Source organism: Silurus aristotelis (genome assembly GCF_946808225.1).
Source record: "Silurus aristotelis genome assembly, chromosome: 5".
Classification (NCBI taxonomy): Eukaryota; Metazoa; Chordata; class Actinopteri; order Siluriformes; family Siluridae; genus Silurus; species Silurus aristotelis.
In genome coordinates, this window is record NC_139578.1 from 14,360,821 (window position 1) to 14,373,842 (window position 13,022).

General features: G+C 39.7%; 2 protein-coding genes across 3 annotated transcripts; one reads left to right on the forward strand and one right to left on the reverse strand.

Annotated features, from left to right (window-relative positions):
• Positions 1–19: 19 nt before the first annotated feature.
• Positions 20–4,659, reverse strand: krcp (kelch repeat-containing protein). 2 transcript variants are annotated; one of them, XM_083541372.1, is made up of 13 exons: positions 4,462–4,659; positions 3,297–3,455; positions 3,123–3,195; positions 2,963–3,022; positions 2,587–2,848; positions 2,359–2,490; positions 2,032–2,219; positions 1,721–1,917; positions 1,490–1,581; positions 1,229–1,283; positions 950–1,047; positions 534–628; positions 20–377 (listed from the first exon to the last, which is right to left on the reverse strand). In XM_083541372.1, the coding sequence occupies exons 1-13, from the start codon at positions 4,521–4,523 to the stop codon at positions 252–254; spliced, it is 1,599 nt and encodes a 532-aa protein (XP_083397498.1). In that variant the 5' UTR covers positions 4,524–4,659; the 3' UTR covers positions 20–251. The 2 variants fall into 2 exon arrangements, with proteins under 2 accessions (XP_083397498.1, XP_083397497.1); XM_083541371.1 differs by having other exon boundaries at positions 483–628.
• Positions 4,660–4,725: 66 nt separating this feature from the next.
• On the forward strand, positions 4,726–11,978 carry adad2 (adenosine deaminase domain containing 2). Its single transcript, XM_083541378.1, has 9 exons — positions 4,726–4,824; positions 5,418–5,847; positions 6,010–6,136; positions 6,235–6,385; positions 7,295–7,459; positions 10,493–10,707; positions 10,970–11,204; positions 11,331–11,463; positions 11,622–11,978. Exons 2-9 carry the CDS (start codon positions 5,425–5,427, stop codon positions 11,730–11,732), a joined length of 1,560 nt encoding a protein of 519 aa, XP_083397504.1. The 5' UTR covers positions 4,726–4,824; positions 5,418–5,424; the 3' UTR covers positions 11,733–11,978.
• The last annotated feature ends 1,044 nt before the right edge of the window (positions 11,979–13,022 follow it).

Genomic DNA, 13,022 nt, shown 5'->3' on the forward strand with positions numbered 1-13,022 from the left:
GAACAGTGAACATAACCACTTCAATGTATGGTAGAGATTTTAATGATAATATACACCTTTAAAACATCTTCGACCGATGTGTTTCCGTTGTGTTTACAAATAAAAGTTACATTTTTTTATTAAATGACATTTAGCATCTTAGTAGTCCTAGTGCTAATGAAACAAAAACAGAACATCAAATCTTTAAAGCACAATAAAAACAGGGGAACTCAATTTTATCTTAAAACCCAATTATACCAAAGCAATGAGTCTCATTCACACAGCTCCTTTACTGGCACAGTGATCAAGTCAGAGAAAAAGCTGCCTTCATTGTCGCCTCCTCCAAAAATGAGCAATGTTTGGGCCTCAGAATCCTGTTCTTGGTCATCAGAGGAAACCTATGGCAAAAGAAAGGAAACAACACTATTTATTTTATGACTGATCAAGGAAAAATGCATGCATATGCCAAGAAAATATACCTATATAATTTTTTAAATGCATACATTTTCTTTACAGGTGAAAGCTCTTGTGTATTCACAGGATATGGCAGGTACCTTTACACAGGCTGTTGCCATGGTGATGATGGAGTGTCCAGCTCTTGGTGTTTTGGTCAGCCAACTACATGTCAAAGATGTCCAGCAATTTGTGTCTATTAAACAGTGAAGAGAAAATGAACACCTGTTCAGATAATAACAAGGTGCATCATCATCCATGTCCAGAGGAAAAAGAAATAAATAAACATTTTCTATTAATTATTAAAAATTACCCAAACCGTTCTGGACAATATAGAGTGCTGTGTCAAGAGATCAGAAGTCCCAATACTTAATACAGTACCTTTGTTTAATAGACTGAATAATGAGGATGTTACATAAGAATACAATTATATATATATATATATATATATATCTCTATATAAATAAAAATCTGGGTATTAATTGAAAAGTGACAGTAAGTAGAACACCATGTTCACCTGTGTTGAATAGAAATGTGTCACTCAAAGCACGGTTTCCATCGTAGCCTCCATGGACCAAGAAACGAGACTCAGACAGAACAGCACATCCATGCCAGCTGTGACAAAAGATAAAGTTAAAGCTGAGTCAGTGGTTCCAATACAGATGTTCAGCAACCAATGCATCGTGATGCTAGAACAGAACTTCAAGTCAGTCAAGGAGGATAACAAATCAATTTGATGAGCTGTACAAAGATTAAAACACTGACTAAATCTGGTGTTTCATGATTTTATAAGTACCTCCTTGGTGAGGGGGCTGAGCCACTTGTCTTCACTGCTGAAAACTCCATAAGGCCTTAAATAAAAGGAAAAAAATAAAAACAGCCAAATTTGATGACATGCATTAAAGCATGCTCAAAGTAAATGGATTTTTACTTTGTTTGGCAAAAACATAAACCAAATCATGCACATTTTATTTGCCCGAATATCAGGATTTATCATCACTAGAACGGCCAAGAGACAACAAAACAAATAAGAGAACGTGAAAAATACAGTTCTTACACAGATCAAGCATGAACATGTCATTGAAACAGACTGGTGTGTCCCAGCCCCCAAAAATGAAGATCTTTCCCTGCATCACACAAGCCGAATGCCTGAATAGAACAAGAAATTCATATTAATTAACAATCCAAATCAATAAAAAAAAACCTTTAGAGCAAAATTTACATTCATCTGATCTGCACATCATCACAAGTTATTATACTTTTATTTGTTCTTCCAAGCGATACTAACCCAGAGCGTGGAGCAGGCTTGTCTCCATTAACAATAGGCTGATACCAGATGGCCATTTCTGGATTGAAAATGTAGAGAAAATCACTGCAGCCATCAGGCTCAGGGTGGGGACGAGGGAACACTCCTCCGAACACAAAAAGCTCTCCCCTGAACAGAGTACAGCTGTGATAGGCCAGAGGAGGGACTTTACCCTGTGCCTAAAAAAAATTAAGAAAATGAAGTTATCCTCCTTTCACTCCATTGTCTTCTAAAGAAAGGGATCTTCAGCAAAGTACTTCTAATGGTAGAACATGTTTTGAAAATGAAATAACCTCCACCATGCTCCAGCGCCAACTCTGTGTGTCTAAAATATGAACGTCATTGAACCATTTCTTGTGTTTGGAGCCACCAAACACAAAGATCCGCTTCGATTCGGGGTCGTAAGTCGCCGTGTGGCCCATTCGAGCCTCTGGTGTCGGGCCCTCAGCCAGAGTTTCAGCAGGGACCCATGACAAGTCCTCTGAATGTCAAAAGATAAAACAGCTATAAATGCTAAGAAAGAAAACTTGCATGATGTCAAAACATTTCCAAGCAGAGGAATATATGTATATTGTATTGTATATGTATTTTGCATGTATTTGGGTGAAATAAAATCTCACCTGTACACAGCTTCCAAATAGGATCCTTGCAGAACTGCATTCTGGCACCTTGCCCTCCAATAAGAATGGCTGTCTGAGGGTCAATTGGACAGAGGGTCTGACCCCACCGCCCAGATGGTTTGTCTGTTGAAGCTTAAAAGAACATGTAAATTAGATTGTATAAACACTATGTACAGTGTATTAACACAACACTAATGCATTTGTATGTACATGTATATAAACATTTACCAGTCTGGGTTTTGGTTTGTTGTTTTCCTTTAGCTTTAGGGTTTGGGGGGGTATGAGTGGTGCTCTGCTCTTCTTTTTGCTGGAACAGCCGTGTTTGTCCTGTGCGGGGATTGCCCTTGCCTCGCCGCTGCGGTGTCACCTTCTCAGAAGAGTTTGGGCAAGTATTCTCTTGTCCTTTTGCGTCCTCGCCCTCTTCCTCCTCTCCTCGCGACCGTTTCCTCTTACCTAGCCCTGCTCGAGGGACCACGGCTCTGGTGTTACACTAAAAAAAAAAAAAAAAGGAAAAAATTACAAGGTATTTGCTGAAACCTAATTACTGACCAGTTACAGCAAAATTGAGAATTGAAACCCAGTGGCATTCACAGAAATATCTCACCTCTGGAGTTGATTCCTTTTGTGCAATGCTAAGTGCTGGATCAAGGAAATCACTTTGAAGCTAAAAGAGACAGAGACGGTTAGCTCATACTTAATCAAGGATCAATATTGAACAAATATTTAGTATAACAACATAAGGAAGGGCTTCGGACCACACTCACCCTCTCGATATTTACATTTAATATCGCGCCATCACTCCATACACCATCTTCCCCCAACTCCCACGAAACACATCTAACATGTAAAACATTAAAACAGTTACCAGAACTCAACAAATCTTACATTCACAGAAAGATCTGAAATGTTTGCCGAGTTTGAAGAAGTGAGAATCTTACTTGTTGAATGGCGTTAATTTGCTCAGAGTGATGAGCATGTCGCTCTCATCGTTGAGCTCAAGTGAAACACTGGTACACTTGTCCCATCTTCCTCTAGTGAAGAGTACAATCTGTTGGACACCCGGCTTTAATGCACATCTGGCCTTATGTCCATGAAGACTGCGCAAAACAATTAAGCATGAACATTAGACCGTTACCCTGATCGACAAAATACTCAGTACTAACATGATGACACAGCAAACTGTAACTAGTGACTTGATGGAGTTCATATATAATTTGTCATTTCAAACAGAAACGGTTTCTAGGCATATCATCATCATCTTCTATTAGGAGTCTTCACAGGGGATCTCTGTCCTCTACATCTGCCTCTCCAAACCAACTACCTGCATGTCTTTCCTCACCACATCCATAAACCTCCTTCTTAATGGCTCCATCCTCAGCATCCTCCTACCGATATACCCCATGTTCCTCCTCTGCACATGTCCAAACCAGCTCAAGTCTCACATCCCTCACCTTGTCCCCAAAAAGACCTATATTAAGCCAAAAATAGGTTCCATGATATTTTGGGATAAGAAAGGGTTGGCTTGGACATAAATTCCAGCTGTGGCTGTTTGATAACTGTGAGATGAAACATCCAAGTGATAATTAACCTAAGATTGCCTGGTTTAAGAAATTCCCAATTTGTTTACATTTACAATAATAGCATTTGCCAGCTGCCCTTATCCAGAGCAACTTACAATTATCTCATTCACACCTTGAGCAGTTGAGGGTAAAGGGATTTGAACTCACAACCCTCTGATCAGAAGTTTAACTTTAAACACTTCTTCTCACGTGTTTAATTTAGGGTCAATGGACTTAGGGGATTTCCTCAAGCATGTTAAATGACTATTGTTTTAAATGCTGAATTTATGGTTAAGATTATGGGTACATCAGTATTATATTATCTGTTCAGGCGGTAAATAAACAAACCGATGCTCAGTCGTCGTATTTCTTAACGCACGCGCGTCTTCCAAAATACAGAGAGAAATGCACTTATTTATTAATCTAGAGCAAATTTTGCGCACATAAAAACAGAAAAAACAAACAAACATACACACATCGCATTGACTTTGGTGCTGTTTACAAGCTTCAATAGGCGACAACGACTTTAACTGGTTTTGCTTACTTAGCAATCTCCTGCGGCGGTTCGTCTGATCCAAAAACCGCATAAACTCCAAACTCCTCCATCAGTTCCGCTTTTTCCCCTCCGTGCACCGATATAAAATTGGATATATATTGCAAAAGAAACCGAAGCCGACTGATATTATGATCCTCCGCTGCAGCGGATCTCCCGCCAACTCCGCGTTGAATCTGAATGTCGCGCCACAACTTGGGCGGAAGTTTGATTAGCCCCGCCTACCAGATGATCGACAGGCACTTCAGCCTATAAGGAAACAGCTAGTGATATAGGGGGAAAGGTGAAGTAATTGTGCTGGGGGAAGCAATAGAGCGGGTTAAAAAAAAGAAGAAAAAAAAAAAGAAACGGTGGGTCAAATATAGTTACTGGGTCTTTGTTATATATATTTTTTGTTGTACTTTATGATATTACACGAGTTGGTTGAAATGCTTACTGTTATTTGCAGTTCAATTAATTGATTCCTGTAATCAAACTAGCTAATTTATTCAGCCAGGCAAATATTAGCTTATTGCTTGTATTTATTTGACCTTTTTGGTAAATGGCTACAGTTTGCTTTTTTGCTGACTATTTTACATGAATGTCAAGCCATAATTGTGCGCACTTACCATGTTTAATATTTATTAGCAGTATCACGATATTATGCCACCTGGAGAAACTCCTTATGTAATAATGTGAGGGTTACATAAATACATAAAGGCTTACATAAAGGAATGGGTATAAGTACATGTGAGGGTATAATGATCTGTCTGTCTGTCTGGGGTATAAGTACATGTGAGGGTATAATGATCTGTCTGTCTGTTTGTCTGTCTGTCTGTCTGTCTATCTATCTATCTATCTATCTATCTATCTATCTATCTATCTATCTATCTATCTATCTATCTATCTATCTATCTATCTATCTATCTGCCTATCTGCCTATCTGCCTATCTGCAATAATCCTGCAGGATCAATATGGATCACAGAAACAGCGGAGGAGGCAAACACCTTCCGAGAATCGCTGCTTCTCTGGTTATGCGATTTGCCTCAGAGAGGGAACCGAGCATCTACATGCAAAGGGAAAGCTTGAGGCCTCCTCCTAATCCACCCACATCACCTGACCTTAAATTTGGGGATTTTCGCTGCTCTACAGCAGGATCCAGATCCATGTCTCCTGAGTCTCCGTTTCCAGTTCCTTCAGAAGACTCAAGTCCGGAACAGTCACTGGGAGGCCATATGGTGACTTCACCGACCTTCACAGATAAGTCAGAACAGGAATGCCTGTCTCCAGAGGGCCTGGGCAGCTCTTCTGAAAGGAAATGCTTTGCACCAGGTCAGGGTGATCTAGCCGAGAGCTCCCCTAAAAAAGAAAAGGGGAATGGAGATAAACTGGGATTAGTCATATAGGGATACAAAGATGTACATCGTGGAATCTATGATAAAAAATAAAAAAAATCTGTTCTGAGATCAGAGAATACAGAATTACTACAGTATTGCAAAGTGCATGTTGAATGTATATTACGTTTAATATATAATCCAATAGAGTAAACTATTTTAATAAACTTCACAGACTGGCACATAAATCGTGTGGTGGCCCTGTGCAGTGAACGCTTTGACAAGCTTCTGAGGGAATGTCCTGAGTACTACAGTACTAAAGGCTGCCTTGCTGCTTTTGTCCTGGAGCGAGGTTTGTGCGATACGGAAAATTGATAAGGTGCTTGTGTAGAACCTAGATGTGTTTAGCAGCAAACATGGTGTTTAGGAAAAAAAATCTGTATTTTTCAGAGGTGACTGACTCAGGAGGACAGTGTTGTGAACATTATGAAGTGGTGGCATTGGGCACAGGGCAGAGCTGCTGCAGTGGGTGGTACTGTTTTACAGGCTCCATTGTTCATGACTGCCATGCCATTGTCATTGCACGCAGAGCCCTGAAAAGGTAAGGAAAACTTATTTTAGAGACTGAATTCTCTTTCTTAAGTGTCGAATTGCTGACAGAGTGGCAGTTTCAGATATCTTTCTATTACATGGCAAAAAGAATACCAAAGATTGGCCCAGTGTCGCTTTAACCCATTCTTCCAGTACATTGTGCATTACATTCTGCTGGTGGCACGGAAATCAGCTTATTGGACATTCTCATTCTCGAATAACTATAAACCTATGAATTATATATACAAATTGCCACCAGTATGCCATAAAAGTACTCAGAATACTGTTTGGTTTGTGTGTAGAGTATTCTGAGTCTGGGTTTAACTTCTGGTGAGTAGGGTGATGGGAAAGGTGAGAGCGATAACCATTCACACCATAATAACAACAACAACAAACCTCGTAGGTGAGGCGTGTGTTTACTTTCATATGAGCTGTTATTTTGGGGTGTGACCTCAAATTTAATTTAGTGCTGAACATTGAATTAACAGCCAAATCCATATATTTTGGCCCTTTGGTAAGAAGTTCATCAGAACAGAATCAGTAGTTTTTAAAGATCTCTCCTCACGTTCTAGTAGCTGTTAATAAAATAGCTTTTTTAGACGAGAAATTCCATCCATTCATGTTAATAATGAAGCCATTCATGTTAATAATGTTGTTTGTCAAATCTAAGTAGCATGTGCATGTTTTTGGGCGTATTCCAGAATTAAAGCACTGACATAACTACTTTCCACACACCTACTTATACGTTTAGCTTTCTGTTTGAACGTTATTGTTGCCTGATAAATGACTCTGGGTCTGTTGTGTCATTCCAGAGCATCCCTAATTTAAAAAGCCTTAAAATACTCATACTATCTCTCCTTTTTGAATGTATCTTCTTATGAAGTGCTCATATCTGTGTATTCTGTTTTATTTTATTCAGATATTTGTATAAGCAGCTCCTGTTGTTCTACAGCTCTGAGCCAGAACTTCGAGAGCGCTCCATATTTCAGAGCAGTCCCATAGAGCTGCTTCTTCAGGTCAAACCAAAAACTTACCTGCACCTCTACACCAACCAGACACCTAAAGGGGCAGCACACCACATAATGTGAGTGGAGAGATAATACCGAAGCAGAAAATACAAACAGTTTTTAACGGAAGTACATTTGCTCCTTTTGCCTTAACATGGAAAGTCATCCAACCTGACATACCAAATTAACACAAACCTTTGCTAACTAGACAAATGAAGGTTTGTCCTGATGTATTTTATGGCTTAATGAGCTGGTTTGTTAGGACACCACTTGTATAACCAGCAGAACTTGCTTTTGTTTTCATTTCTTGCTTGCATATGTGTGATAGTTTGTCAAGTTGAACTGCATTATTTGTTTTTTGTTTGTCAAAATTTGTATGGACTTTTAGACTTACTATCACATGACATATTATATTTGACTTTTATAGGACATTACATGTGTTTCATTCACAACGGGATGCTCTTCTTCTTCTTTCGGCTTCTCCCATTAGGGGTCGCCACAGTGGACCGTCTCCATACCCCTCTGTCCTCTACATCTGCCTCTTCAAACCAACTACCTGTATGTCTTTTCTCACCACATCCATAAACCTCCTCCTTGTCCTTTCTCTTTTGCTCCTTCCTGGTGGCTCCATCCTCCGCATTCTTCTACTGATGTACCCCATGTCCCTCCTCTGCACATGTCCAAATCATCTCAATTGTGTCTCCCTCATCTTGCCTTTAAATCATCCTACATGTGCTGTCCCTCTAATAAACTTGTTTCTAATGCTGTCCATCCTCATCACTCTCAAAGAAAACCTCAACATCTTCAGCTCTGCTACCTCCAGCTCCACCTTCTGTCTTTTACTCAATGCCACTGTCTCTAAACCATACAATATCCAGGTCTCACCACAGTCCTATAAACTTTACCTTTCACTCTTACAGATACTCTTCTATCACAAATCACTCCTGTCACTCTTCTCCACCCACTCCACCCTGCCTGCACTCTTTTCTTCACTTCTCTAACACACTCTCCATTACTTTGCACTGTTGACCCCTAGGTACCTGAACTCCTCCACCTTCTCCACCTCTTCTCCCTGCAACCGCACCACCCCACTGCCCTCCCTCTCATTCACACACATGTACTTTGTCTTACTCCTACTGACTTTTATTCCCCTTCTCTACAGCGCATATCTCCACCTCTCCAGGCTCTTCTCAACCTGCTCCCTACTCTTACCACAAATCACAATATTATCCTCAAACATCATAGTAAGGGAAAGAAGCCTCAGAACCAAACCTCGATGCAGTCCAACCTCCACCTTGATCCAGTCTGCCGTTCCTACTGCACACTTCACTGCTGTCACACTGTCCTCATACATGTCCTGCACCACCCTCACAAACTTCTCTGACACTCATGACTTTCTCATAAAATACCACAACTCCTCTCTCGGCACCCTGTCGCCCGTTTTCTCTAAATCCACAAACACACAATGCAACTCCTTCTGACCTTCTGTCCAATCGGCCAATCAGTATAAATCCTTTTCTCCTTCCTTTAGTGTCCAACTTCACATACAGCTCTTCATATGCCTTTTGCAACATCCCTCTTTACCTGCTGCCGCATCTCCTTGTACTCCTGCCTACTTGTCTCATCTCTCTGTCGATCCAAATTCTGTTTTGCCAACCTGCTTCTCCTTATGCTCTCCTGCACTTTCTCATTCCACCACCATGTCTCTTTGTCTTCCTTTCTATTTCAAGATGTCACACCAAGTACCTTTCTAGCTGTCTCCCTGATCACTTCTGCAGTAGTTGCCCAATCATCCAGCACCTCGTCACCACCACCGAGCCCCTGCCTGACCTCTTCCCCAAACCTCACACTACAGTCTTCCTCCTTCAGTCTCCACCATTTTATTCTTCTTTCAGTCCTCACTCTCCTCCTCTTTTTCACCTCCAAAACCATCCCACAGACCACCATCCAATGATGTCTAGCTACACTGTCCCCTGCCAACACCTTACAGTCTCCAATCTCCTTCAGGTTGCATCTCCTACATAGAACATAATCCACCTGTGTGCACCTTCCTCCACTCTTATACGTCACCCTCTGCACCTCCATCTTCTTAAAATACGTATTCACCACTGGCATTTTCATCCTTTTAGCAAAATCTACCACCATCTGTCTGTCCACATTCCTCTCCTTAAAGCCATACCTACACATCACCTCCTCATCACATCTGTTCCCTTCACCTACATGCCCATTAAAGTCTGCCCCAATCACCAATCGTTCATCGCTAGGTACACCTTCTACCACTTTATCTAAATCACTCCAGAATTTTTCCTTCTCCTCCATCTCACAGCCAACTTGTGAAGCATAAGCACTGATGACATTTATCATCACCCCTTCAACTTCCTGCTTCACATTCATCACTCTATCAGAAAGTCTCTTCACCTCCACTACTCTCTTACTGTACTCTTCCTTCAGAATCACCCCTACACCATTTCTCTTTCCATCCACACCATAATAAAACAATTTATACCCCCCCCCCCCCATGTTTCTGGCCTTACTTCCTTTCCACTTAGTCTCCTGAACACACAACATATTCACCGTTCTCATATTAGCTACCTCTCTCCTTTTACCAGTCAAAGTACCAACATTTAAAGTACCAACCGTAACCTCCACTCTCCTACACTTCTCCTTTCCCTGCTGTCTCTGTAAATGGCCTCCTCCTCTCCTTCTCCTCCTTCAGCCAACAGTAGCCCAACTTCCACCCTGTTGGCAAATAATACCTGTGGCGGTCGTTGGTAACCCGGCCCTCGGTCGATCCGGTATGAAATTCTGATTCGTGATCCGCATATTTGATTTGGTGCATGTTTTACGCTGGATGCCCTTCCTAACGCAACCCTCCCCTTTTATCCGGGCTTGGGACCGGCACTAAGAGTGCACTGGCTTGTGCAACGCTAATGGCTGGGTTTCACAACGGGACGTAATGTTTAGATTTTATATTTTCTCTGTGAGAAATCAATGAGGATCTTTTAGCTTTTGTATAAATTATCAGAAGTATAATCCTAATGTTGATCCAAGCAAACATCCTCGAAAATACACTTTTTGTTGTTTAGTAATGAAAATGTACCTCCTTACAGGAAGTTCCATAACAATGGCTACAAAACGCTGAAGCTGCAATGCCATGCCAAAGTATCTCTGATTCCTACTGCCTACTTGTCTCCCAGTATCTGGGCCGCTCGCATCTGCTGCATGTCTGACCATGCAAAACTCACCCGCTGGACTGTCACAGGAATTCAGGGAGCATTGTTGAGTCACTTTATTAAGCCATTCTACATCACCAGTGCCATTCTTGGTAAATGGTTTTATTGTGCTTGAGTGTTCATGACTGATATTGTGTGTGTGTGTGTGTGTGTGTGTGTGTGTGTGTGTGTGTGTGTGTGTATATGTGTGTGTGTGTATATATATATATATATATATATATATATATATATATATATATATATATATATATATATATATAGTGTTTTTCTAAACATTAAAAAAATCGAATTAATGCTCACAATGTGGTCCGAGATTGTTTACCTCAACGCTTAATGGCTTTTCTTATTGTCCAGGTGATGTTAGCCATTGCTCTGATATAGTGTCTGACACTATCAACAAGTGCCTGGGGACTGGTCTGAATGATGTCCTGATCCCCCCATACCAACAAACAACCATTTTCTTCCAGAATGGAGAGAATGTGGAACCGGCTATAAACTCGGACCACTACAAAGATCTCAGTGTAAATTGGTGTCTGGGAGACTCCAGCTTTGAAATTTTAGATAGCACAACTGGATACACCATAAGTGGGTAAGGCTTAACTGTTCATAAGCCTCTTTAATTCATTCATAAGAGCTGCTCAATATATTTAAAGTTCATCTTCAAATTGTCTGTTGGAAAGTTGCGTCACTTTTGAAAATGTTTGCTTTTTTTCAGCTCTCCTTTTGTAAGTGGACCGGGGTTCTCTAGTAGATTATGCAAAAGAGCACAGTTCTTCAGCTTCAAAAAAGTTGCAAAGCTTTCTGGTCAACAGGAGCTTCTGTCCTTTGCAAACTACCATAATGCAAAGGTATAAAAAATTCTGGATATAGGTTAGGTTAGATTTCTAAGTATATATTTAGGATCAATGTGCAACCAGAAACTGATTTATGATGATCATATCAATTTATTAATTTAAGTTTGGATTTGTCTTTCTTTTAAATTTTAAATGCATCTTTATTTTTATAGATGGCTGCCGACTTGTACCAGAAGGCCAAAGCTGTGGTGATCCAGCAGTTCATAGCCAACAATGCAGGACCATGGAACTCAAAACATCTGGTTGACAGCTTTAGCTGCTGAGTACATTCTTGATCTCTGTCTGTCTCCTGCATTATGATTGGTTAGAGTAAATTTAGATGCTCTGAAATTCACTTAATTTGTTCAGAAGTTTACCAGTACATATGTACAGCCAGTTCCAACAGTGTTTCTTGTTTTCTTGTTTGTTTTTTTTTACACTTGGTTTTTGTTATTCATTAGTTGTTCATTTCAAGAAAACCCTTTAATTATACCTGTTTAAAGCCAAAATATAAAAAAAGTTCAATCTTGTTTTGTGGTGTGAGCAGTTTTTTAAAACATATCAGATTATTATTTAAAGAGACAGACAGACAGACAGACAACATTTTAAAAAGAGAATGAGCAGCAACTGGCTGGGAAAATAGTTCAGGCTTTGCAAGTACAAACCTATTCTGCATATATTATACAGTACATGTGTACAATTTAGTACATTTAGTCCTCCAGCTGTGCCCTTGCTTATTGGAATACACTTGAGATTCTTCTGGAGATGCCTTTCTGCTCACCATGGTTGTAAAGTCTGGGTATGAAGTATTCCTATCATGAAGACTTCCTGTCTCAGCTCAGACCAGTCATTCTCCTCTGATTTCTCTGTCCCTAAATGTTGACGTCTGCAGACCCTGAAGTGACAATGTTTATTTGGGGGGGGGGTGTCCAGCCTATCTGGCACTAGCAATAATGTTGATTTTATAGTCACAGATCTCACCTGTTCACCTGATGTTTGTGAACATTAACTGAAGCTCTTGACGTGGATCTGCATGATTGCTGCTGATAAGTAACTAGCTGATTGGTTAAAACTCTATAAATGAGTTGATGCACAGGTGTTCCAAATAGAAGAAAAAAAAATATTTTATATATGTATATATGTATATATATATATATATATATATATATATATATATATATATATATATATATAAAAATATATAAATAACAATAAGTTTTCTGTTAGGGGGCTTTTATTTAACGTTAATAAATAAATCTCGGGATAAAACACTGGTAAATGACATTCAGATTAAGGTTTACATCAAGCTGGTGTTGATTGTTTACCTCTGATAACATACTATGTCATGATTTATTCTTTAATTACTGTACTTCAACTACAACTACTTGATATATTAAATCCTGTTTAAATAAATGATATCAATTATATTGTTAAATGACATGCTGTATATTGTTATGCAAAGGGGTGTTACAAGCCACGTGCTTAAGGGATTAAAGGGTATTTTAAAAGCTCATTTTACATTTCTTATACACAAAAAAAACTATTGTTTTATATGAATGTTGATGATTTTTCAA